The sequence below is a fragment of the Hippoglossus stenolepis genome, chromosome 24 (genome assembly GCF_022539355.2).
Source record: "Hippoglossus stenolepis isolate QCI-W04-F060 chromosome 24, HSTE1.2, whole genome shotgun sequence".
Classification (NCBI taxonomy): Eukaryota; Metazoa; Chordata; class Actinopteri; order Pleuronectiformes; family Pleuronectidae; genus Hippoglossus; species Hippoglossus stenolepis.
This window is the reverse complement of record NC_061506.1, coordinates 3,692,628-3,719,130: the sequence shown is the minus strand read 5'-3', so window position 1 is coordinate 3,719,130 and position 26,503 is coordinate 3,692,628. Positions and strand designations below refer to the sequence as shown.

Genomic DNA, 26,503 nt, shown 5'->3' with positions numbered 1-26,503 from the left:
CTCCTGAGGACGCTGCTGAGCGAGAAGCAGGACGCCGCGACGGCTTCAAGGATCCAGGAGGCCTCGAAAAACCTCAGGACTCCTAGGACGAGGAGAGGCAGCCTCAGGGACAGAAACTCGTCCAGATCTGTATTGAAGTGAATTTCTTGTTTGAGGATTCCTGCGTAACAGTCGTCCGCCCTTCAGTTTCCAGTCTCCTGTTCTATAGGGGGGGGGACTGGAGCTGAAATAGATAGATGTAATAATCAGTGACCACAGGGTGGTGCTGTTGTGCTGCATATTACAGCAGCTCCTGCAGTTTGAAGTCATTTATCTTATTTTGTTGACAATAATAAAAGTGTGTAGATGCATCTCAGCAACTCATTTGATTCACAAATAATATTTCTAGAAATTAATTAATATTCTGTTGATAAAGAATCAACAAAGATTTTAATTAAAAAAACATCCTCCTGTGCGTGTTCTTTGTCTTTGTTTCTGCAGCTTTGTTCAGGCATGGATCGATAATTATTCTCTTTCAAACCCCAGGTCTTAATCCGAACAAGGTTCTCACAGCAGCAGAGATACATCTTCATTAACCTCCTCACATCTGAATTCAAAACAAAGACTCTGCTAATTAAAAAACAAACTGAGAGACGCCAACCTGTTGCTCAATATCACAACTTCCTGTTTATTCTGTCGTCCAGACATTCGCTCCATCATCACATGGGTTCAACATTTATTTTGATTGCATATTTTGTGGCAGATTGACAAAAGAAAAACAGACGTCCTCCCGTGGAGAACATCAAGTTTAACGAAACTGTCATATTAGTTTGTATTGAACCACGATCGACACCTTTAACTATTTGTGATGTCAGAATTAGAAATAATTGCAACGAATATAAAGAGAATAAGATAAAAGTTTGTCTGCTTGTGCAAAAACATCCTGATGCCAGAAGGAATAATATTAATACTAATAATTGAATAACTTAGTTTTCAGGCTTTTGTGACTTATTTTATAAATTTTCCTTTAATCAGAATCCTGCACCGTCAGTGGACAGTAGGGGGCGATGTGACACTTTCAGCCACATAATGGACTATTTTAAAAAAAGGAGACACTGTAGATGCCATAGCTTTGCTCACTGAGGCAATTATGGCGGCTGGGTTTGGCGAGCAGGCTGCAGATTGGCAGACAAATGATGCCAGTTGGACGTCCCATAATACACACACACACACACACACACACACACACACACAGGGAGAGATGTGATGTGTGAAGCTGCTCAGTAAAATCATGCTTTTTTTGGGGTGGGGGGGGTCTGATTATTCAAATGAGCTCGTCCACAGCCTTGATAATTGATTCATTAGGTTAAAAAAAATAAAAAATCCACCTAATGAACACACACAAACAATCTCGTCTCATCTCCCCGGCGACACACACGCCCTGGGTTGTTACCATAGGAACGTAGTGGAAGAGGTTAGCGAGCTACAGCACCGGGCGTTGTTAGGGGGTTCTGAGTACAATGAAAACATCCAAGAGGACGGAGGAAGGCCCCTCTTCCCTCTCGTCCTCAACCATCAGCCATGTTTTTACTGGGGGTTAAAGCAGGGAAGAGGGTCAACAAGCAGGAAGCATGAATTATTTCTCTCGGCTCCGGCCCTCCATTACGTCCCCTTTCACTGCGTCTCCTCATTATGCATGAAGTATAATTAGGTAATTGCGTTTTGAATATATTAAGCTCGTGTGACTTTCATGATGGAGGTCAAAAACAGCGGTAGGCGTCTTCACCAGGCTCTACTGGGGATCAAACCTGTGACTGGACCACAAATTAATTTCTGAGCGAGTATCCTGGGGCCCGAAGCCTCACAAGGGTCCTGGGCCAGGTTCTTTCTTTCTTTCTTTCAACAATCACACGTTGAAGAAGAGACGTTGTTTCTCCTTGTTTGCTTCTCACCACCTCACGACCATTTTTTGTTGAATTTCCGAGCGTCTACTTGTGCGTTCATGTGCAGGCTCACAAGTATTTGAGGTCGGAGGTCAGGCAGACGAGCAACAAGCCTCTGCGTCTTTTTCACAGTGAGGAATGAGGCTGCTGGTGATGGATGGCCTTCCTGAGGCGACGTGTGTGTCTGTGTGTGTGTGTGTGTGTGTGTCTGTGTCTGTAGTAACAAATTGCCTCTTAATGATTCCTCTCACAGATCATCACCCGGGCCGCGAGAGGGGAAAGTGATGAGGGATACGTGTCGTGCCCCCCGCGCTGCTCTGCCTAAATGTTGTATGGGTATTAAGCAGTTGTGATGGAAGAGACTTGTAGGAGAAATTGGGGGTGTGCTGCTTTCAGACGTGCTTTGGACAATTTTATCAATTTATCCTAACTGTTTTTGAGTCGTTTTTGGAGAAAGCAATACTAGTATAGAGAAAATACAACGTTTGTGATACCGTGGAGGATCTAGTCAAACTGGTTCACGAGCTTCTGCTGCTCCTCCGAAATATCATATGAAGGATTTTGCCGCCCGGTGGGAGCACCTCTCAATTTCAGCCCTCGTCTCTCAGCTCCATTAACTGACAAAAGACACCAGAGAGGGACACACACATTTCTCAGGTGACACCACGTGGCATCGGATGATTTGCAGAAACTAGGCCTGTGTGATTTGTGTGGAAGCGCCAGTCTGATTTAATGGCCCGGTCAGAATTGAACCCGCGACAGCATCAGTATCAGCATCACATCCCCTCCAGACGTTCTGTACCGACCACGATAGGACACCAGACTGCTGCTGATAAACATTATGTGAGAATCACGAGGTTTACTTCAGTTCAGCCGTTTTACTGTGTGGCAAACAGGAAAAATCCCCAAAAAAACATCCAGTTCCCTTGACAATGGAGGGATTTACATAATTACAACAGGAGCCAATCACGTAAACTGAATCCCTTTGTTATTCACGGCTTCAGGCTTCATCTGTGTTTTTAGTTTTTGTCTGGACCAGTCTGGCAAAGAGAGGAGGCACAGATGAAGAGGACAGACGTGACAACATGTGAGAAAAGGTTGTGAATACATTAGCAGGACATGTCGGCACGCGGGTGTGTGTGTGTGTGTGTGTGTGTGTGTGTGTGTGTGTGTGTGTGTGTGTGTGTGTGTGTGATGAGTGCATTTATATGCTGTCAGCGTCAGAAATCAGCAGCGTGGTGAAGATGAATGACAGCGGAGTGAAATGGAAATGCTGAGGACAAAACCGTATCCACAGTCCACTGTAGAAATAATGAGAATCAGAGTGTCAGAGATAAATATATACCAGAATATGCCATGCAAAACGTACACGTGACGATAATATGTAAATATATGAAAGGACAGTTTATATTTTAGCTGTGCAAATGTGCATCTCAAGCCGTTTTCAGACATGAACTCTTGAAAATGTCCAAAACATGCAGGAGGCAGGACATGACGTTTATATCGGCACGTATAAATCACGTGTTTTCGTTTGCAGCACATGCGTCGGCCCTTTGACGCCATCTTTTACGTGCATGGCTCCTCTTTTTCATCCTGAGATATTTGTGTCCTTCCAGTTCCGCATCCATCATCAACACGTGCACTCGCTCGATGTGAATTTTCCAAACGTTTTACTCGAGGGGCTGGAAGGAAAAGTAGCGGGAAATGTCTCACGTGCGTTCTCACGTGCAGCCCCTCTGGAAAAATATCCGGAAACTGTGCGGACGTGTGGAAGCAGCTCTAATCACATACAGTGTAAAAGGTCGCACACGTCTTTTCATTCGTTCGAAAAGCACTTAGACACAACGTCTCCTCCTTTCCAAACCATAAAGAAAGCCACGCTCCTCAGAGGCCCGGCCGCATCCCTGCTACCTAACCTCAGAGCGGGAGAGAGCACCCTGATTTGATTAGCCCGACTCGAGTCTTTAAAGTCTCCTGGAAATGTCAGCGGAATCATCAAAGGGGCCGTCTCCTTCATAAAGCTCTGATCAAAGACATTCCCAACATACTGCGACTTCTATATTGTTTCGCTCACGGGCAAAAACGTCTACATCTGCACGACATTATTGGTTTTATGGCGGTTTTATAAGTGGAGGCAGACTGAAAACGGGGAGAGACAAGTGACATTTCCCTCCCGTTAGCTACGCCCTCGGCCCTCGACTCTCGGCTGCACTGGTAATGTGTCGCTGTGCTGTGTGTGTGATATCACCCCTGTTTAACTGGGAGCTCCTCTGTGTTTGCTCAGGCTGACTCCATCGTATGGGAAGCCACTTTCTCTGCATTAACCACCTCTGCAAGATATGAGGTCTATTTGTTCACTGCCCCGAACTGAGCCGGTGATCTCATCAGTCTGAGGAGATGGATGGATAGATAGATGGATAGATAGATGGATGATAGATAGATAGATAGATAGATAGATAGATAGATAGATAGATAGTAGATGATAGAGATAGATAGATGGATGGATAGATAGATAGATAGATAGATAGATGGATGGATGGATGGATGGATGGACGGACGGACAGACAGACAGACAGACACACAGATAGATAGATAGACAGACAGACAGACAGACACACAGACAGACAGACAGATAGACAGACAGACAGACACACAGATAGATAGACAGATAGATGGATGAATCTTTGTGCAGTGAGAGTATGTGAGTATGATTTATTCACTACGCTGCCTCTCATATAAATCTCACCTGACACATCATCTCATTAAAACAATTACCTTTCAGTGCGATGTTTTTATGTGTTACCTTGATTTTACATCTTGCATCACACGCACACCTCCGCCCCGACGGCCCTCGACCCACACAGCAGGCCACACAGACCCCAGGCCGCTTCACTACATCAAACAAACGATGGAATGAGCTTTCTCCCCCGACACCCCCCCGGTCGCTCGAAGCAACCCCAACACTTTCCTCTTGCAACAAGGCCTCAGCTTCAGTCGATAGATCACAGCCCCTCGCTGCTGGAGGAGGGTCAGTGTACCTCTGTTTGATTTCCATCCTCAGGCCAATACTCCTCTCTGGGATGTCCCGACCTTTAAAATAAACATGGGGGATATTTTTGCTGTTCTTGCAGATAAACGCACACACACACAGACACTGTTGTTGCCTCCACCGGTTTGGGCAGCGTTTTGGTTTTCGAGCTCGCCACACCAGGCAATCGTCGCCATGCCTTCTGCCGCTGTTTGCCAGGCCACAGCGCGGAGCCTTGCCAGTGGGCGGCTGCAGGCTGAGCCCAGACGTCATCGTGAACCTCATTCAGGGTGCTGACACAGAGAAGAGGAGTCAGAGCTATTAGGAAGCTCAGTGGGGCTCTGATCTAACTGTGAGGAACCCAGATGATCTAACAGTGTTCTCTCAACAGAAAGAAACATTTAGAGGGAATCACTTCTGTTGTGAAAGTTTTAAATCTTTTATTCCAACACCGTCTGGATTCAAAAGCTTTTTGGAGTCAGAAAAATTCAGTTTTTTTTGACTGCAGTGGTTTGTTGGACTGTTAAGAGTTAACATCACGCTGTACTTCAGCACATCGCGGCCCTGTAGAGGCTCTCAATCCTCCCATCAGCCTCGTCTGGCACTCTCACGTACAGTCTGCTGGAGAGTTAGCACATATAGGCCCTGGTATATGGGCCAGAGAGATGGCCTGATTGTTAGCGGGGCTATATTTAGCCTGAGTATGAAGAATCTGAGGAGGTTGGCTCAGCGTGGATGCAGATCGAGGGCTTATCGAAAGTGTCGTCGCCACAAACCTTCATCAGCAAATCAAATGTGACAGAAACAACACCATAAGGTCATCTAGAGGTCGTGTGTCCTTTCGATCTTTGAGGTTTAATGACCAGTATATTACCAGGGACCTCCACCGCCCTCATCAACATTATGGGCTTCGTCTTCAATTGTCTTCATGATGATTTAAAACTGCCTCTTGTAAATTCAGGTTGTAAATTTCGAGAGAGGAGCTGGGACACAGCAGCCAGCGGGCCCGTCACCTGAAAGCCCCATAAGAGCCCATCAAGCCCTTCCTGTCGTGTCAGCGTTAATCTGAGGGCGCGCTTCAGTCCCGACATTAAACTCCTCGCTGCGCATATGGAGCCGCTCATTTGTCACTGGAGCTGGATGACACTACAGGCTGCTTGGTGGCTGTCACCCCGATCGCCACCTCACGCGTCACACACACAAACACACACCATCTCAGCTCTGCATCGCTCCTGTGATGGGATCCCAGTCATCCCAGTGGCTGCGGTAGGTCCGCACTCGCTCCTGTAATAAAAAAAAACCCACATCCGTGCACAGCAGCTGCACACTTCCGATGGTGAAGGATCACAGCAGCCGCCGGTTTGGATCCCAGACTGCAGGAGCGAAGCACTGACTTCACCAATTACCTCTTTCTTCCAAGATGAAACAAGACTATAAATAAAGTTAATTCTCCAAAAGTGCAAAGAATGACACAATCGCACCAGCGTTGGGATACTTTGGCTTCAGTTCTTTACAGCGGGAGGAAGTGACGCGTCGTGTGTTTGTCGTCCATCTTTATTTACAGTCTCCTGATCAGGACAGGTACAAAAACAGATGCAAATATTTTTAATGATCTTTTCACAGTCGTCATTTAAGGATTTGTTCCCGTCATGTAACTGACAGATGTGATTATTGTCCCGTCATGTGGTTTCTCTTAAGAAGTTGCTAATGAAGTCAGAATTTTATGCACCATTAATCCCTAAACACACACACACACACACACACACACGCTCCCGAACTTCCCTGAAGAATCAGGTCATCCCAGGAATGATTCATACTTCAATCTATCAAGCCCACACACACACACACACTCACAGACTGAACACATCCACTGTGTCTCATTACATCAGTGTGTGTGTATCCATGCCTGAACAGACCTAATGACTGACTGGAGACACTTGACAGACTTACTGTACTCCGTCATACGTGTCATTGCCTTCCTCCTCCTGTGTGGGCATGGTCACGCGTGTGCCGTGCCCTCGCTGCCCCGCAGTGTATTCAGCAGAGGATATTACGCTAATGGTTTATTAAAGGGAAATGTCATGTGTTAGTGAGCTGAGGGGATGTGGGGGTTCGAAGCTCATTAGGATTCATTAGGGGGTTCCAGTCAGTTACCACGTTTCATGCACTAGAAAGCCCAGAATGTAAGAATGACTCTTTTTGATTTGATGAGCTGTTCTGGCAGCTCTACCTGTGAAAGGATTCTGGCTCTGCTGCTCTGGCTAACATTTCATCTGATGTAATGTTGATGTAGAAAAAACCAGGTGACTCATAAAGTATTTGGTAAAACCGTGAACTCCCATGAAATGTTTGGACACTGGGAACTTGGATGTGTTACTCAGAATTACTGCCAGGAGTTACTAAATTACTAAAAGGAGCGTCACTGAAATATATCCCAGATTAAATAAGTAATAGACTTATTTAGTAACTTAGTAATTGTTGGTGTTAAACTTCTCCGTCACTGTGAATGAAGCGAGAGGAGAAAAGGATGAGCTGGAAAAATGACTCCTCAAGACGTTTTTAATGCTGAAAGGAATTTTGGAAATATTCCCAGATGTGTTCAGTGATGTTCCCGTCCACATTGCATATTTATTATATTAGATCTGATTCATCGGGCAGACAAAATGTTCTTCACATTGACGTGACTGAACTCCATATATAGCCACGAAACCAAAGTGATGTCATAGCTACAGGGTTTTATTGTGAAATTGTGGAAGATTCGATGAAGCAGTTCAATCAGAAAAATCTGTAAATATCTGTTTATCTGAAATAAACTCAGTGGTGGATCTTGGATTTTTCTAAATTACCTTCAGGAACATTAATCTGCATGTACCTGTATACTCACACACACGTATGTCATTAAGGGTCACTCACTATATCCCAGCCGGTGTGAAATAACATCCCTCCTCGTTCTGGAGTCCTTTCAGACTGCAGCCCCCCCGCTGCTGTCAGCCTGGAGATCAAGGCCGAGGGCTGAGGTAGTTAGGCAGAAAGCTACGAGAGGGCAAGCAGCTCTCTGACATCCCCTGTTCAACAAAATGTATTTTATTTTACAGACAAGCTTTGAAGATTTCATTTAAGCCCTTAGCACAAATGCCAAAGCCGGGACACGGTAGCCGTTAAAGGGCTTCTTTTTAAAGATGGCCACAGATTAGCTTCATATGACAGTGATTGAAAGGTTATTTATTTAAAAAGTAAAACTAGGACTGAAGGGCCAAGGCAGTGTGAGAATATACAGATCATCTATTGCTGTTGCTGTGTTTCCCTGAACTGCCCTTGATTTCCCAGTCGCGGTGACTAACCGTCGAGGAAACCCTTCTCCCAGTGAAACAGCCGAGCGTGTGCTGCATTTGCCCGAGCAGTAAATGTCAGCGCCCCGCTGATTGAACGCACGTCGACAGAGATAACTGTGGGGCAGCGTGCCGTCAGGACGGGGAGGGAGAGACCCAGTGACCTAGACTCGTCACACACCTCCAGCACTGCCGGCCTGCTGGCTAAAAGCAAACCTCCTCGGACCTGTGGTCAAATTCCTACGCTTTCATTGCTCATTTTTAATCATCTTCCGACCTGTTTGACAAATTGGCTCCGTGCAATTGCCGAACGTTTCTGGAAATCGCTGCAGCGACGAGGCAAAGGAGGAATCGTGTGCACCGGTGCGTGACCCAGACCTGAACTGTTCCAGATAGCGATGGGTCACTCCACAAAGCACAGGAATGGGAATTTATCACTGGAAACTACAGCATTGCTCCACTTCAGATTATTTATAGCTGTAAAAATATCCATCCCTTTGTTCTCCTAGGACGGCACCAGTTATCTAGTAGCAATCTCATACAGTATATACGCTTTAAATTGTATTAATTTCATTTAAATGTACAGTATTTCACAAATATGTTGGTATAAATTCACCTCCACAGTTGTTACATACATTCAAGAGGTATAACAGAGATCCCTGACTTTCCAAGGGCATCTCTTTGTCATTGTATTGTATGTGTGAGCCGGTGAAGGTGGTAGGAAGCGGCACATGCGGTGAAGAGAATCCCAAAGGAAACATAAAGTACTCGAGCTCATCGACGTTTCAGTCAAGGACGCCACAGAAGCACCTCTCTCACACACAACTGATGCTACACAGCTATGTGTTGTGTTGACCCACTTTATTTCCTGCAGTGAAAAAGCATCTAAAGGGAAAAAATAAGTGTGAAGTGTGTGAGACGAGGATTTTGGTGTGAGGAGGTAAATTTAAAAACATCTCCAGGATGTCGACAGCACCATGTGACCAGAAACAGGTGGTGGTCGTATTTCTATCCTGGGAACTGTGCACAGTATTTGGGTAACTGCACTTGTCTGACAGCACCATCACAGAAAGACCAGTTTAACATGTCCATCTTGGTTTATTCTGTCCCTATGTTGTCGAAGAGGAATGGAACCAATTCCTTGCGTTTCCACTGCAAGTGTTTGTGCAGCATTATGGGAAATGTAGGAAATCTCCTGGCTGAATCTTTACAGGCCGATTGTAATGCATCAGTAAATAGGTGGACGTTTTCCCCTTTAAGATTTTCCTGCACTGTGTCAATCTGCAGAGTCTCACTTTGGCCCAAATGTGTGGCTGCACCCAAGTGAGACTGGCAGTGCTGCAGGCTGTGCACACACTCACACACACAGACACACACACACACACACAGACACACACACACATAGAGAAAGAGAGAGGCAGTCAGACTGAATAAAATGAGGGAAGAGCTCAGGCATAATGTGGAAACACCTCATGTAATGTGGATGCACTTTCTCCTCTACTGCAGCTTGTTCAGTATCGACGAGCGAGGTCTACTTGGACATGAAGATCAGACAAAGTGCATCAGATTAACACGATTAATCACGTGCACACGATTAATGCACAAAATGATCTGCAGGTAAAAGCTGCACAATCTTCCTGTTTCAGCCAGAATTTGAATGAGGTCAAATGCATATGGTACAGAGATAGCAGCCAGATAGAAAGAGCCGTGGTGTGTAAACCCCCAGTCCCTTCTCTCCTGGCAGCGCTGCGTCCTGGAGGCAGAGCTCCCACACAACAGACGGGACTCCCAGCACACAGCCTGCAGGGTGGAGCTGTCTCACTGTGGAAACGCTGCCAGCTACACCCACAGTCCACTCACTCTGTCGCAGAGGGGAGAGCTGATGCGGAACGCTGTTGTTCTCATACTATAAGAGGTGATGCTGCGTTGGGGACGGAGCCTGGAGGCTGAGAGAGGAGGCCTGAGGAGCAGGGAGGTTCCTGTTCACACTAAAGAAAATGCAAAAAAGATGATTGTGGCAAATCATCAACCCCACAGGGAAATCCAGTCTCTATTTCTCCCCCCTTTGTCTGTATCTTCTCGTGAGGAGTGAAATGTGTATGATACACAGGGAGCGATGATAATAAGCTGCACTGCTGTATCATCCTGGGATCACAGGTGAGGTACAGGAGCCTCTATTGTGCAGGAACCAGCAGTTAATCAGCAGCATTACAACCTTCGTCTTCTCCTCCTTCTTCTTTATACTTCTATGAATAAAACATAGTTCACGAGTGATTTAGAAACTCTTCCTTCTCCAGGCTTTGTTTCATCCTCCTCCATGTTGGTTGAAGTCCTCTCACACACGGGAAACACAGGAGTTGGGCTGTGAGTGTTCGTTAGGCACAGAAATATCATTCACATATTTCTACCACTACCACTAATAGATGCAGATGTATTTATAAAATAATCCTTTTTCATGTACTCTATTTTCTATATTTACTCTTATTCCTCCTATACTGCATATTTATACATAAGATGGAGGAAGATGCCCCAAATTAAAAGTTTTAGTTATTTGAAAATGTACATAACCTGACCCAGTTCAGAGGATATAAATACACAGTAGTTCTAGTAAATCCAATAATAAGCCTAATCTTTAGGTTTTTAATACTACGTCTGGTGTCATGTTAATTTGAGCTAATACAGATGTTATAATTTACATAAGAAATAGTATTCTTACATTCAGTAACAAATTGGAACAAATAAAAACAAAGCAAGACTCTGAATTGTTCTTCTGTGTATTATAATGTTACTTTGCTCTTTATGTGACAGAGACGTGTTAGGTCTGTAGGGGGCGCCATGGTGGAGGGCAGCAGGAGGATCTTCATCCAGAGGAGGAGGAGGAGGAGGCCGCGGCCATTGGCTGCTGAAGCTTATATATACAGGGGAATGGCTCCACCGGCTCAGAGCAGGACGAGACACCGGGAGAAGCAGCTGAGAACCGGACAGGCGCCGTGAGCAACCACATCTGTTCCTCCACATCTGGACCAATCAGGACCACCCAGGACCAATCAGGGCCGGACTCCTGTTATTATTATTATTTCTTTTATTATTACTGCCTTTTTTCTACACTTTTTCCCGATTGAAATCAATGAAGGAGAGACGCTCGTGTCAGAAGCCATCTCTAAAATCCGGCATGGATCCCAGTCACAGTGTGAAGTGTAAGATCGTGGTGGTGGGGGACAGCCAGTGCGGGAAGACCGCGCTGCTTCACGTGTTCGCCAAGGACTGTTTCCCGGAGGTGAGACCCTTGCACCCAGCACACCCACACTACACCCAGCACACCCACACTACACCCAGCACACCCACCCTACACCCAACCCACCCTACACCTAACCAACACTACACCCAGCACACCCACACTACACCCAGCACACCCACACTACACCCTATATACTCACCCTACACCCTAACCCACCCTACACCCTGCACACTACACCCTACACCCTACACCCTGCATACTCACCCTACACCCTACTCCCTACTCCCTGCACACGCACCCTGCACACTCACCCTACACCCTAACCCACCCTACACCCTACACCCTACACACCCTCACCCTTCACACCCTGCACCCTGCACACCAGTGACCTTGCTGCAAATAAACCTGATTTTAATGCTACATATAGTCACATGGCGCTTTATGTGTCAGATGCTTCAGTAATGACGATGCATGCATGTCCAATAGTGGCAGCAGAGATGTATTATTGTGTTACTACGGTAAATGTATCTTAATAATAACACTAATTGAAGTAGTGTTGTATTTCTCTGCATGTAACCTTCATTTTAGCCATTAAAACCATAATCTGACATCTAAACACTTCGTTTCCCATAATCCTTGCTCTCTGTCCCCGTGTCCCCTGCAGAGCTATGTCCCCACAGTGTTCGAGAACTACACGGCCAGTTTTGAAATCGACACGCAGAGGATCGAGCTCAGCCTGTGGGACACCTCAGGTAAAAAAATCACAATGTGCAATGTGTCACCTCCCTGCCTGCTCCATGCTGTGTGTGTTTGTGTGTGTTTGTTTGTGTGTGTGTGTGTGTCCCAGGATATCAGTTCAGGGTGAAGTGTCCAGACGTGTTCAAACGCGCAGCTTGCTTGCACAACCCCTCTGTGGACATGCAAACAGCTGATAACGTGTCAAACCACCAGAGAGGTTCAATTCACCCCGTGTTTGACCACCTCTTTGACACTCGGGTGTTTCCCTTGAAAATGGCAGAATCACGAGATGTGGAGAGGCGCAGGGCTGCGTTTATGAATAATGAAATTAATCTGTGACCCATTTTTAATCAATAAAGCTGGGTTAATCCTCTCTCCTATCGGAGGACGCTGTTGCTACACGCCAGGCACACTTCCCCTCAGATTAGGTATAGGCCTCACCTTTCACCCACATGGAAATGTTGTGTTGTCTCTCAGCGTTCCCAGAAATGCAGGAGAGGAATGGATTTCATTATGAATTCTTCCCAGCTGAGAGCAGCTGAAGCAGGGAACAGGAGAACAGAGCTAATGATAGAGGCTGTTCATGTTCTCACATCTGGAGAACACACTCTATTTCCTCACTGCGATTTTTGGGAAAGTTTGGTTGTGCAACACGTGGACTGGAACTCCATTTTTTTTTTTTTTTAATCGCTTGGTGGTTGGACTTTGGGTTCAAACCAGCTGCTGCGTCCCCTGTGTGTGTAAACAACCCATTTTCCCCATCCATCAATGCCTGAGCAGTGAATAGCACAGCAGTCAGGCGTGAGTGAGGCGTATGTTGTGTGTGTGTGTGTGTGTGTGTGTGTGTGTGTGTGTGTCGTGGGTGCGATGGGCGGAGACAAGCCGGCAGCCAGCTGTTGCAAGTCTCTGGCCTGGAATTCCTCAGCGATGTTGGGGTTTGAATGACGAACTTTCTTTCTCGCGTGCTAGGATCAGCAGGACACATTTTTAATTCCTCCTCCCAAGGAGAAACAACCTACACAATCCATTTACACATTCTGATTCCACACGATCACAGCGAGCGCCTTGAAGTTCGATTTCTGGGCCTTTTTTGCTCGGTTTTGCCTCAAGAGGAAATGAAAATAAATGCGTCAGCAGATAGAAATTCATTTCCAGGCTCGGTATCACTACAAGCAAAAGCAAAACAAGGAGCTCCGGTTTCAAATTCCTTCACCCCGACACCGTGTGTGTGTGTGTGTGTTGTGGAAAGTGGAAGAAATGAGAACCGGCCAGAGTGAGAATTATGTTTTATTGTGCGGTGTTGGCAGACCGCCTGCAGCCATTTTTCTTTTTTCTCTTTATGCTTCATAAAACAGCGAGGGTGGGGGGGGGCTGTGGTTCCTATTAGATCAGTGGGACTGAGATGGAGCCAATTCCCCCCACACCCACCTTCAATCCTAACCCCCACTCACACACACACACACACACAGACACACCCAACGACTGATTGATACAGCTTTCAGCATGACCAGTCCCTTTGTAGAGACGACCATCGACCTTATCTCCTGAGGTGTGCAGGAGAGGTGTGTGTGTGTGACCCCAGCATGCACTCGGACAAAGACCAGGACGCAGCCATGAAGACAAACACTGGCCTGCCATCCCCCTCCCTAACGCACACCTACAGACACTGTGGTGGTCTTTGTTCTGCAGTGACGAGTGGCCTAATGAGCAGCCTCGTGTGTGTGTGTGTGTTTTAAAAGGGAGGGTGGTGAGAGTAATTCAGGTCATTAAGGTAAATGCCTGCCAGTTGTGCTCCTCTCCATTTGGTCCCCCGGCCCCACCCTGCGTGGCTCTGCTTCCCAGCCCTCGGGGTGGGATCCACCGGAGTCCGGGCAGCAGCCTTTGATGCTTCACACTTCATTCGCCGGCACAGGAAGCGGGTTTACGTTGTCCGCCCACCTGCCTGCACGTCTGAATGAGCCGCAGAGGTGTGTGTGTGTGTGTGTGTGTGTGTGTGTGTGTGTGTGTGTGTGTGTGTGTGTGTGTGTGTGTGTGTGTGTGTGTGTGTGTGTGTGTGTGTGTGTGTGTGTGTGTGTGTGTGTGTGTGTGTGTGTGTGTGTGTGTGTGTGTGTGTGTGTGTGTGTGTGTGAGTTTCAAACAGGAGGGTAGGAAGACGGCAAAGGTAAACAGAACAATCCCTGTAGCTCAGCGCCTGCCTGCCTGAGGCCTCTTCCACAGGAGAAAAGAGGAAAAATGCACCTCAGAGTCTATTTTTAAGAAGGAAGCTCAGGCAGACTACTTTAATTTTTCACTATAAAATGTGAGAAAATGACAAATTATACACATCACTACTTCGTTAAGTCTGCGCTAATGCCTTTAAATTGCTTCTGCAACATTCAAAATAGCCCAAACCCAAAGATATTTAATTAACAATGCTGTGGAGCAAACGGAGCATCAACAGCTCAGTATTTAAGAAGCTGTATCTATAACCAGTTCTAAGAACTTCTTCTTTATACAATTATTACAACTTATAGATTCTTACACTGGCTTGAATTGATTTGTAGCTGTTCACTGACTAGTTGCTAACTTTCTCAGCTGTTTTGGTGCCATTTGGTGCATTTATCACCAAAACAACACCACCACCGAATCGGCTTCACTTTCTGGATGCATAGTCGACGTCCGTTTCTATATGCAGTCTGTGGATAAGAGCATCTTTAAACAGCTGATTTAATATAGCTGTGGTAGTCTGTATTAAACAGGTTGTTGTTCATACTGCACATTCTCCTGGAAATGTTTTCTTCCTTCAGAAATCATCCGTCTATGATGTTTGTTCCAACTCTCTTTGGAAATTTTCCAAAGCCAGAACAAGTGAGCGCTGTAATCAAATCTCAACCACAGGATCTCAGGCATTTTCACATCAACTTCTCCCAAGGAGACGTGTGTGTGTTGGACCCCATGGATCTCATTTGATGATATTTATCCCAGGGAACCTCGTGGGATCGGTTTTTATTTACCTCTGCAAACTAAAAGACGACCTACTTTGAAAAGAGGACTCAGATAAAAGAGTTTCACAGGAGGACACGTAATGAGCGTCCCAGATCATTTCCCTGTGTCGTCTCCAGAGCGCGTTGCATGTGCTGCTTCGTTATGAGACTTTGTCAAGCTCCTCTGCTGCTCCCACACTGCGTGCCCCCTTCATTCCTGTGTCGGCGGCCATTGTTGCGTTGGATCACATTTCTGGGCTCTGCGAAGTGGAGCCGCATGTCTGGCATTCCTCAGACTAAAGGTTTCTACTTCCTCCTCCACAAAGACCCCTATTGTACGCAGCAGGCCCCAGATCCTCGGTGGAGAGAAAGAGACGCTAAAGCCCCCTACCTCGTTTCCAAGGGAAAATTGAATCACGGCGGAGCTGACTGCTGGTGATACAGCGTACGTGCGTGCTGAAGGACAGAGGAACCCTGGGAGGGATTAATGGGCTTCCTGTCTGCTAATGTCATGGAAGGACTGTGTGATGATGCATATTTAACATCCAGCCGGTCCTTCGAGTAGGAACCTGTGACTCCTCTGCCTGACTTTCACCTGCTCGTCCTGTTTGGACGTGTTGAACTTCATTCATGGAGTCGTCCTTGACTCACTTTGTTGTCCGTGTTGCTTTGACGCCTCCACAGCTTGTCTGGGTGACTCTTTGCTGTGTTTTGGGTTAATTCAGGATGTTGGGTGAGATCTGAGTGGTGATTGTAGACCTCTTATTGCACAGCACACGTATCTCTTACAAGAGTGAAGCATGTATCAAACAGGGCTGGTTCGGGTGCAATAACAAGCTTTTGGACACGTCGTCCATCTCTATATACACTCTATGGTCATATCACACAACCCTAAGCATCGGCAGTTACCTGACTGTTACCACAGCAACACCAGACGATAGCGGTTCATGTTATTTCAGTTTAAACCAGCTCTGTTTGTGTGGAACACTTCTGACTGGTCCGATGTTATATACTGAAGCTCCGTGGACGTGCCTGTCACCGTGTGTTGTTTCCACAGGTGTCCCTGAAGGCTTAACTGAGCCTCTCCACACACACACACACACACACACACACACGCTCAGCGCCCCTCAGCTCAGCAATGTTAACTATGCAGTAAATCAGCGAGCCTGCAGACCTGTTGCCATACCTCCAGACTGTCGGCTGCAGCTGGCGTACCTCAGGGCCGCATGTGTCGGTGTGAGATAAAGTACATTTTCCTGTCAGCGAGCCGTTAATACGTGAACGATTTCCACAGAAAGTGGGATGTCTCGAACATCGTGGAATACTTAAGAACTCTATCGCGCGCCGGCAACCGCAGGGAATTTCTCTTTTCTCTTTTTTTTTTTCCGGGTGGAAGTCAGGAAACATCTGGGAATTCTGAATTAATGAGTCACATGGCATGAATAGAGCAGAATGTATTCTCCAACATGTTTCATGTATATCTTCATTCCATTAAGAGCTGCGTTTCATCCCAGCTGTTGTGGAAACCAGCCTGAAAAAGCACATTAAGAAACCAGGAAGGAAGAAGTTTTTTTTTAGTTTTTTTGCATCTTGGCAGAGCTTCGTATTTCATTGTCTCGTCACTCAGTCGCTGTGAGAACGACACGAGCAGCGGCTATGTGTAAGAGAAGGGCGAGAGGCCTGGGGAGTGTGTGTCAGTGCGTTTAAAGGACAGAGAGGGAGGACAGGGTGTGTGTAGCTTTCCAGATTTAGAGATCCTGTGGGAGAACAATGACGGGAGCTAATTAGATGACAGTCACCAGGTCTTTGTGTGTGTGGGGGTGTTAGCACTGGGATTTCCTCTTATCTTTCCAGGCGGCAGGAAGACGACCTCCAAGCGGCGTTTCTGACGCAGGGTTAATGCAGCTCTAAACACGAGACGAGAAAGAAAATGTCGACTATTAAAAAAAAATCTCAGTACACGCTCCTCAATTTGCATTATTCTCCTGTTTATGTTGTGCAGCTTGAAGTGTTTTGCATAGATGCACTGAGAGGATTTGCGGCTATAAATACTTAAATCTCCAGGTAGATGCACAGGAATATTTCCGACTCGGAGACATATCAACAAGACAAGACCTCACACGCTGCAGCCGGCACACACCGATATGTGCGTTTCATCTCGTTGGCTTGATTAATAACAATCAATTCATTGTAAAAATGTCAGCAGGGTCTTATTTCCCCTGTGATTGGTTCCAGGCAGCGAGGACTGTGAAAAAAAACATCAAACATTGCACTGTGGTTGTGATCGGTCGAGAGTCGGCCATAAAAATACATTCTTGCGGGGGGGTGGGGGGTTCCCACATTCCAGCTCGCCTTGTGCTGCGTCTGCGAGAGCCGCTCAGCGTGGAGCCGGGAGGTTTAGGTGGTGTCACCTATCGGGGGGTTTTCAAAGGGGTTCTCGGGGAGGGAGTGGAGGAGCGGCTGGGAAATGGCGAGCCCGTGCGTTCCCATGTGAAATGCATTATGTTTACAATCAAGACATCATGATAATTTATTCTGTGTAGCTCCTGGCGTCCAAACTTAACTGACTTTCACTTTTTTGGAAAGGTCATTAGCTGCAAACTGGCAGGGAACAAAGCCGACTTAGCTTTTCAGTTGGCAAACTGGAAATCAGTTAACGGATCTGTCATAATAACCATAAGTAGACGGCTACACAATAATTACCGTTAAATATCCACTTTGGACATCAATATTAATTCTGCTTTGAATGTAATTACTAGAATAATGAAGATGTAATTATATTTCACCATCACATAAAACCAGATGTAAGAAATACTCAGTTCACTAGGTTCACAACTAGAACTGATGAACCCCAATAAAATAGTCCTGCAGTTTGAAACTGTTGATTTATGTTATTAGGACCTTGTTGTCACGGCGTTGTGATGCAGTGACCTCACACACAATCCTGGCTCACACAGGTGGAACATGTGATGATGCACGTAGAGTCGGTTCAGATGTCTCTATGCAGGAGTGGTACACGCATGAGCCCGCGTCGCAGCGGCTTCAGGCCTGGAAGGAAGCGTGGATCGTGTAAACGGTGTCGTCTCCCATCCAGACTGTTTAGATTAGGAGCATTCGAGCTCCGTGTGTGTGTGTGTGTGTGTGTGAGAGACGGTGAATTCCTGGCCCTTCTCCACACTGTGTTTAGGAAAGACCTCCCAGGGGAACCTTCACTTCACCAAAAACAAAATTTTCCACATTCTTGGCAGCCGGTTGCGTGTGGTCAGCTTGTGCTCGTCATGTGATCTTGACTCACCTTGACATGACGCCACCCCTCCCCCTCCTCGCCCTTCCTCTCCGGAGATGTTTCCGTCTGCTGGGTTTGGGGATGGGGGGGGTTGAGATGGGCGTCACCCCTCACACATGGTCTCAATTTTTGAGGGGGGAGTCATTTCCTCGCTCTGAAGTTCTGTTTCTCTGCAGAGGATTTTCTTCAACAAGTGATCTTGTCGCAGTCAGCATATTTGTTCCTACTGATGCTATTTGTTTTGCTCGCCCGGTTGCTATGGATTATTGCAGAGCTGCAGAGAATTAAGTGTCAACGTCTGCGAGTTTAAAGAAATGATTTGCCCGTGTTCATGCATTCAGGGAATATCTTGTGGTCGGCGGTAGATTCTGTTGCTGCCCCTCATTTGAATAAAGGTATTTCCTTTTTAGACAAGCCACAGAGTTTCAAATCTCCACGTTCCCAAGGCGAGCATTTTCAAGTGCAAAGATAATTTCTACCTCATTCCTTTAAAACCTGAACACAGCAGCAAGTTTGCTTTTCAGTACGTGGACAGAGGGGACACATAAAAACACTTGTGACACAAATTGATCAATGTCCTCTGACATCAAGGTTTTTCCCGACGTAGCAAATTGGATTTGGATAACTTCGTTGCCTGGACAGGAAACTAGTTCTTCGGATGTGTGTGGAGCGAGTGAAGCTCGGTTAAGAGCGGAGCAGTGATTTCAACATGCAGGTCATTCATTTCCAAGGGTGAAGTGAATAATGAGGTCACTGACACGTCCTGTTGCATGAACTTGGGTGTGTTGTGTCCCTGTGGAAGAGCCGCCAGATTAAATCCTGATGTTCCCGCTTTGTTTCAGGATCTCCGTACTACGACAACGTGAGGCCTCTCTCCTACCCGGACTCCGACGCTGTGCTCATCTGCTTCGACATCAGCCGCCCGGAAACCCTCGACAGCGTCATGAAAAAGGTTTGTTGCTCTTCACTGACTCCTTCATCCGTCGAGCCTCTGGTGGAAGTCTCAGCCTTTAAGCTCCAAACACTCCTCCACTTTAAAGTCTGCTCACTTTGATTTCATCGGATGTTGCATTTAACTGGATCAAGAGTTTAAGTCGACAGTTTAGATTTTTTTTTTTTGCAGCCTTGGTCAGATCTTGTGATGTTGTAGTGTGACTAGTGGAAGGTCGCTGGGTTAAATCCTCAGAGCAGCTGGGAGAAGGAAGCGCCGCTCTCCACTTCCTCAAACTCCCGCTGAGGTGTTTTTAAGCCACCAGTTACTCACATGGAGCCGCTGGACGTCTGATGGCTGCGGTGGTGTCTGTAACGACCTCATGTCAGAAGCATGTACTGGTTTAAGGTTTTGATTGAGTCTCAGATTTCTGAAATTAAACAAACCTGACGTGTGCTCTGACAAACGTGGACACAGACGTCCATGTGATCGGACCATTCGGGTCATTCTTCATTTATTTAATAGATATCTTACATAAAGTGATATATAATACATGTCTTACCAGGCTGACTGAATAAATGACTAGATAAAATGTCCCTGGCCTTATTTCTACGGCCTAAATTAGTCATATTTAAACAGACCTCATTTAGAAATACATGTGTGAACCTGTCCTGCAGCTTTATTGTGGGTCTAAATGTAAACGTCCTGTACAAAAGTTTCACACAATTAGCAGTGATTTGGAGTTTCTTAACATGTGGTTCATGTCTTTGAAATTGCACAAGACTTGTGATCTCAGCTTAATGTGGTGTCAGTCAGAGGTCACCCTTAAAACAATGACTCTGTACATTAGCATTAGCGATGGTATTTATTTGCACCAAACAACTTCCTCTTTGGATGTCGCTCGAACTTGATCCGCTGACCAGCCAGTGAGTCCTGAGGCACGCTAGCCTCAGATTAAGACCCCTGGAGAAATGCCATCGATCACAGAGTGTTTATTGTTGTCAGGGAGGAAAAGTGGGGAGTATTTGTTGTTCCTTTCCAGGGTTCAATGTGTGAGGGGGCTGCAGGAAGTGGCAGCTTTAACCTTTGGACTCAAGAAGGCGGGTGGCGGGGGGGGGTGTTGGAACTCGTGTGTTTTTGTGACACGAACATGCATTTTTAACACGGAATTACTTTAAATCGTAGTTTTCAAACTCCTGGTTTATATTTATTTGGGAATTGTTGTATGATATTGATGTATTGACAGATAATTTCCCTTTTGCATTAGGAGACAACATTGTACGATGATGCATGACTGAGATGTTCTGTGTTTCTCCACAGTGGAAAGGGGAGATCCAGGAGTTTTGTCCCAACACCAAGATGCTGTTGGTTGGATGTAAATCTGACCTGCGCACCGACTTGAGCACATTGGTGGAGCTTTCCAACCACAGACAGACACCAGTCTCTTATGACCAGGTAGGCAGATTAACAGTGTTTAACCTCCATGTGTGTGACTGTAATCTCTGATGAATAACAGCCCATTGTACTCTACTTCAAGCCAAGTTTAACTGATCCCTAAGAGCCGGAATCCTTTCGTCATTGTTGATGCCAGTAAATGTGTTAACCTCCCGGCTAACCTGACCTCCGATCCGTTTCTTCCGGCGTTGACCATATTTGACCTCTTTCCCCCTCAGGGTTCCAGCATGGCCAAGCAGATCTCGGCGCCCTACATCGAGTGCTCGGCTCAGCAGTCGGAGAACAGCGTCAGAGACATTTTCCACGTGGCCACGCTGGCTTGCATCAACAAAAACCACAAAAACGTCAAGCGCAGTAAAGCCACCCGTGCCAACAAGAGGATTTCACACATGCCCAGTAGGCCCGACCTGGCGGCCGTGGCTTCGGACCTCCGGAAGGACAAAGCCAAAAGTTGCTCAATCATGTGACTGACCAGACTGAGGGGGATTAGACTGAGGAGAATGAGGACAGAACCCAGTGCAAGCAGGAAACGATGGGGCAGCGCTCCTTCCTGCATGCTAAAGGCCCCCGATTTGTCTGGAGAGGGCTTTTGTAAGCTTCAACTCATCTACATGTTACTGGAATACTCTGCACCGGCGAAAACTCAACGCGTCGTAGCGTCCCAATCCATTTGGCCCCCTGCCCTATCAGACAAGGAAGCAATCTGTCAGAGGGCTACCTGCTCCAGGAAGTGACCTGCTTCCTCTGGGAGGACAAAGCGGACGCGGTGGAGGCTTTCCACGCCGACAGGAAATGAGCAGGAGGAGTGATGTCATGAGGACGCATTCATTTGTAAAGGAAGGGTTTGAGAACGTGTGATCTTTCTGAATGAGAACCAAAGCCTGCGATTAGGGGTTTGGATGCCTGGGAGAAAGAAAAAAAAAAAAGTGGAGCTGCTGTTGTTTGTGCCGGATCAAGGACTTTTTGCTCGGAGGGCTTATACAACAAGTCGTCACTGTGGTTTGGAACTGATTCACTCTCACCCCTGCTCCTGTAGCTCCTGTAGTAACTGTCTGTGTGCAGAGGAGACCAGAAGAGGCGTTTCCTCGCGCTGCGTGAAGGAATCCTGGCGCTGTGTGTGTCCCCCTGTCTTTTGAAATGTTGTCGGTATAATGTGAAGTCATTGGTGTGTAACTGCGTCATTGTTTGATTTTTAAGCTTAATCCTGATGAGTTGCAGCCACGAGGAGCTGAAGCTAGAAGCTGTCCGAGGTTTAAACTGCACGTTTGTACCAGTCAGGCAGACATTTCCCCCTCAACAGCTTTAGATGTGCGCTGATTTTCTGAAGACGTTCTCCACACACGACATGAAACTTGAAAACCATTTGCAAAGAGGCAGGATTCAGCCTCGAGGGTTTGGTCAACAATTCCTTTAGTCCATGTAATAAACATTGAATTTGGCCGTTCTCATCTTCTCGAGGAGTGAGCGATTGAGCTGAAAGAACTTTAACTTGTTTATCAGAAGTTTTCTGACTCATCCGTTGGGTAATTTCTCCTCGTAAAGGCCCAGCACAAAGTCCCAGCAACATCGATTTCTTTCCAAAGGATTTGCTGGAAGTCGTAAATTCACTCATGCACGTAAAAAAAACCTGGTGGAGGCCCGAATATGATGTGTGGTGCAGTGTTAACTTTAACTTCTGATAACTGGTTATCAATATATTCAGTCATTCACACGTCTTTTGAATAAACACTGTGAACTGTGATGATTTTATTTTTCCTACGTGCTCATTCCACGAGCCTCGGGCCTCCACTTGAAACACAACTAAACGAATCAACAAATGAGAAAATGAGACTCCAGCGTTATTGAATTTGTGGTTTTTCGTCTTAACTGTGCAATTTACAGACTGTTTGAATCTAGTTATTGATGCACTTTTAATGGAACTTTTAAAACTTCCCCAATTAGCTTGTTCAAATGCTTCTTCAAATGACTCTTTTTTTTTTATTTTTTTTTTAATCTTTATTATTTTCTCAGCTGTTGTCTCCTTCCCATGTACATTGTCATGTTTTCTTGAATGTCGATCTCACCTTCAAAATGTCTTTGCCAATGTTGTTGCGACAATATTTATTGAATTATATATTTTCCCTTTAGAATAAATGCAAATGGAATTGAAGAAAAGTGTCTTTATTTGTCATTGAGTGAGAACGAGATTTATTCAAGAAGAGTTGATGGATCTACTGAATTCCTGCATCGAGGCTGAAACCAAGGATCTTCTCTTTGTTTGAGTTCAGATGGAAAGAGATGGCTTGAATCTTTTAATCTTCTACATTCACTTCCATTAGAGACGTGCTCCACCTTCCAACTCGAATACACATACAAGTCGTTAGAAGCAGGTGAAAACATGCTCTCAACAGAGATCAGACACGGACTTCTGCACATGTGGTGGAAACAACTTAACTCCAGGCACAAATCTATGTTCCTAGTAAGAGCTTTGCAACCGTGGCTTAATGACGTAGGTAGGAAAAAATGGTCATGAAATACAGGAAGGAAGGAAAAATTAAGCAACATAAGATTCTATGAGAAATATTTGGTTTTCCTTCCTGTTACATGATCTCAGTTGGGTAAAGGACACCTCTGTCCGTGACTGCACAGGTGAGTCCGACTCGGTTTGTTTCCTGCTCCGTAAAAGCCGTGATGGTGAGTTTCCATTTTCCACACAGGGGACACGCCTGGAGTCGGACTTCATGTTCAGTGAGACTTTTAACGACCCAGTTAAATGTGGAGTCTGGAAACTTTGGGTGGGGAATAAGCTCGAGTCCTGTCAACAATGCTGTAAATCCTCTGTTGATCCCTGCTCTTCAAAAAGCAGATAAGTCATTCATCCTGATTTGATTGCTGCTGATTTGAGACCAGCCTGTTTCTGTCGTCATCCTTTGAATCATTGCGTAAAGTCTCGGTGGCTTCACCAACACACACCCTAACCCAGATCTTATGTTAACGTTACATTAGCTTGAAACACTTGAACAGACTCCAGTTAAATAAATGACATGAATTAATGTGCCACACTCAACGGGATAAAAGAGTTTTTACATGCAGTGTGTCAGCAGTCTCTCCCCTTTCAGAAAAACAAGCTGGACTCGAGTCCTTGACGTCTCATTCTGGAGCCACTGAGTGGAACAAAAAGCTCTGTGTGAGTCAGACTGCGTCTCCTCGGCGGTTTGAAACATTACAGTATCACCGGAGGCAGACGGTGTCGTACAGGCCGGGCTAAATCCCCCCCCCGGGGCCCGCTGAGCATGCAAACTGCTTTTTCTCACATGGCAAACCTATATATCATGTGGTGACTTCATCACATGCATGAGGCCTGAGATGTATGAGGTGGGGGGACAGGGCTGTTAGCTGGAAAATAAATGTTGCAGTGGAAAGATGCACCATTGTGTTTATTCTGGCTGCATAGAGGAAGAAACAATATCTGATCCAAGTCTATTTGAGACTTAATTCTTTCATTTCTAATGAGGAAGTTTGATCATTCTTATAAGTGGACAGACAAAGAATGGAAATCTATAATAGGTTTGACCTTGAAGTCGATGCTTTGTTCAAGTTTATTAGTTTTACTTAATCAAATTTGTAAGAGTTCAAGAAATAAGCTCATACAGTTCACTTTCAGCCTGAGAACATTCTTCATGGACGTGCACCTCGGGTTTGTCCTTGTGCTTTGTCACATGTATATTAAACAGGGATAGTTTCCTCAGAGGTGATTTCCAAGCAGGTTCACTGAGGCCTGTTCAGATGCATTGTGGGAATGAGGCAGGGTGGAGACGAGGAAAACCACAAACACGGTTTAGAAAAACATTGAGACACGTTTCTGTGCAAATGAAAAGAGACGCTCACATCCTGACGTGTCAGACCGTGCAGCTGCTCTTTCACATGTGTTTACACCTTGAAACATTTAACCCACTGATTGGCTGTAATGGCGGTGGTGGACCGACACTGACCCACAGCCTCTCTGAGCCTGTTCAACCCTAACTGGGTTGAGCTTGTACTGGTATTCAGCCTGACCCAGATACTGTAATAAGTCAGGAATCCCACTAACACCCGTCTCAAACCCTGCACATGGGTGGACTGACCTGGCAGAAAATCCGTTTTGCATGTCTGCAGTCCTCCCTGTCCTCTACTGTAAGTGTCCTGTAACGTCTCATTTTACCCAGTTGTGTAAGTATGAGGGAGAGAGGTGAGCTAATCCATTGATTGCAGATGTGCTGCGAGTGATTTCCCCCATTCTCCCAAGCTCGTGCTCTTATGACTTGCAGCTGTGTTTCTTAGACGTGCTAGTGGCTTTGCTCTCGGGAGGAAAATGTCACTCGATACACCACTTTGGTCCAGAATGAAATATCTCAACAGTTATTGGACAGATTGCAGATTTTCTCTTCACAAACATTCATGGTCTGCAGAGGCTGAATCCGGCTGACTTTAGTTAATTCTCTCAAAGTATCTCGTGGATTGCAATGAAATGTAACGTGACAACTGGAGGAAGTGGAGACGCCTCATCCATCTTTCCATGCTGAATATAATAAACGTTGCACCAGTGTTTGCATGATATTAGCGGCTTTTCTTTTTCCTTGCACAAACTCACAGAACGAGCTTTGTTCTTGCTACTGCATCCACAGTCAGACACAAACATATCTCACACACACACACACACACACACACACACAGTGGTGGCATTTCTGTGAGTGAAATGTGACAAGGAGCCACTCCTATCTGCCGCATGTGAAAAGGTCGAGCTCCATTGTGGCCCACGGCAGCCGAGTCCCAAAAGACAGAAATTATCTGAAAGGAAAGAAAAGCGATTAGCGGATCTCGTCATCGTATTCTTTTGTTTGCACCTGCCTCCATTAATCTGACAGGTGACAAACTGTGAGCCTGGAGAACGGAGCTGCCAGGCGTGAAGATGTCGTTCCTCATTGGACATTTTTCTCAATTTCAGACAAATAAGTGGATCACAGCAGGAAGAAGCTCCGGTTTTTGTCACTGCGATTGCCTATTTGAGTTTGATTCATAAAGGGCATTTCTGTAAACTATCCAAAGACCATTTCGAAGCGTCACTCCAGATTTCCCCAATGTACAGTTTTGATAAATAGTTTTAATATTACGCCAAAGATCCTTCTCCCACTCTACACTGCTGAAGAAAATACATTTCTTAATTCGTCTGCCGTAACAGGCTTAGAGAGAGACAGACTCTATTCATCACTGTCCCTGTACGAGTGAGAGGCTCTTTTTCATCTTGATTAAGAAATAAAATTGCTCGGATGAAGTGTCAGGGGCGAGAGCAGGAACTCGATTGAGCGGGAGCGATAATCGATCAAGCACATATTGGTGTTTACGTGCGGCCGAGCGTCTGATATTGAAGCGGGTGAAGTGAGGTGGAAAGTGAGCTGTTATGTGTCAGTGAAGCAGAAATCACCGCTGCTCCCCCACTGAATATTCCCACACACTCCTCAAGTACTCTGGATGTAAATCTGATCATGTCTGTGTGTGTGTGAGGCCTTTTTACCTCAAACCCCCCACCCACAGTTTCCCTATTTTCCTTCAGGACCAGCTGGGACGGACACAGACAGGGAGCGTGAGGATCAATAG

General features: G+C 46.0%; 1 protein-coding gene across 1 annotated transcript; it reads left to right on the top strand.

Moving 5' to 3' along the window:
• Positions 1-11,204: 11,204 nt before the first annotated feature.
• rnd3a (Rho family GTPase 3a) lies at positions 11,205-23,039 on the top strand. The gene is made up of 5 exons (XM_035149768.2): positions 11,205-11,556; positions 12,182-12,269; positions 19,347-19,456; positions 20,756-20,890; positions 21,109-23,039. The coding sequence occupies exons 1-5, from the start codon at positions 11,407-11,409 to the stop codon at positions 21,355-21,357; spliced, it is 732 nt and encodes a 243-aa protein (XP_035005659.1). The 5' UTR covers positions 11,205-11,406; the 3' UTR covers positions 21,358-23,039.
• The last annotated feature ends 3,464 nt before the right edge of the window (positions 23,040-26,503 follow it).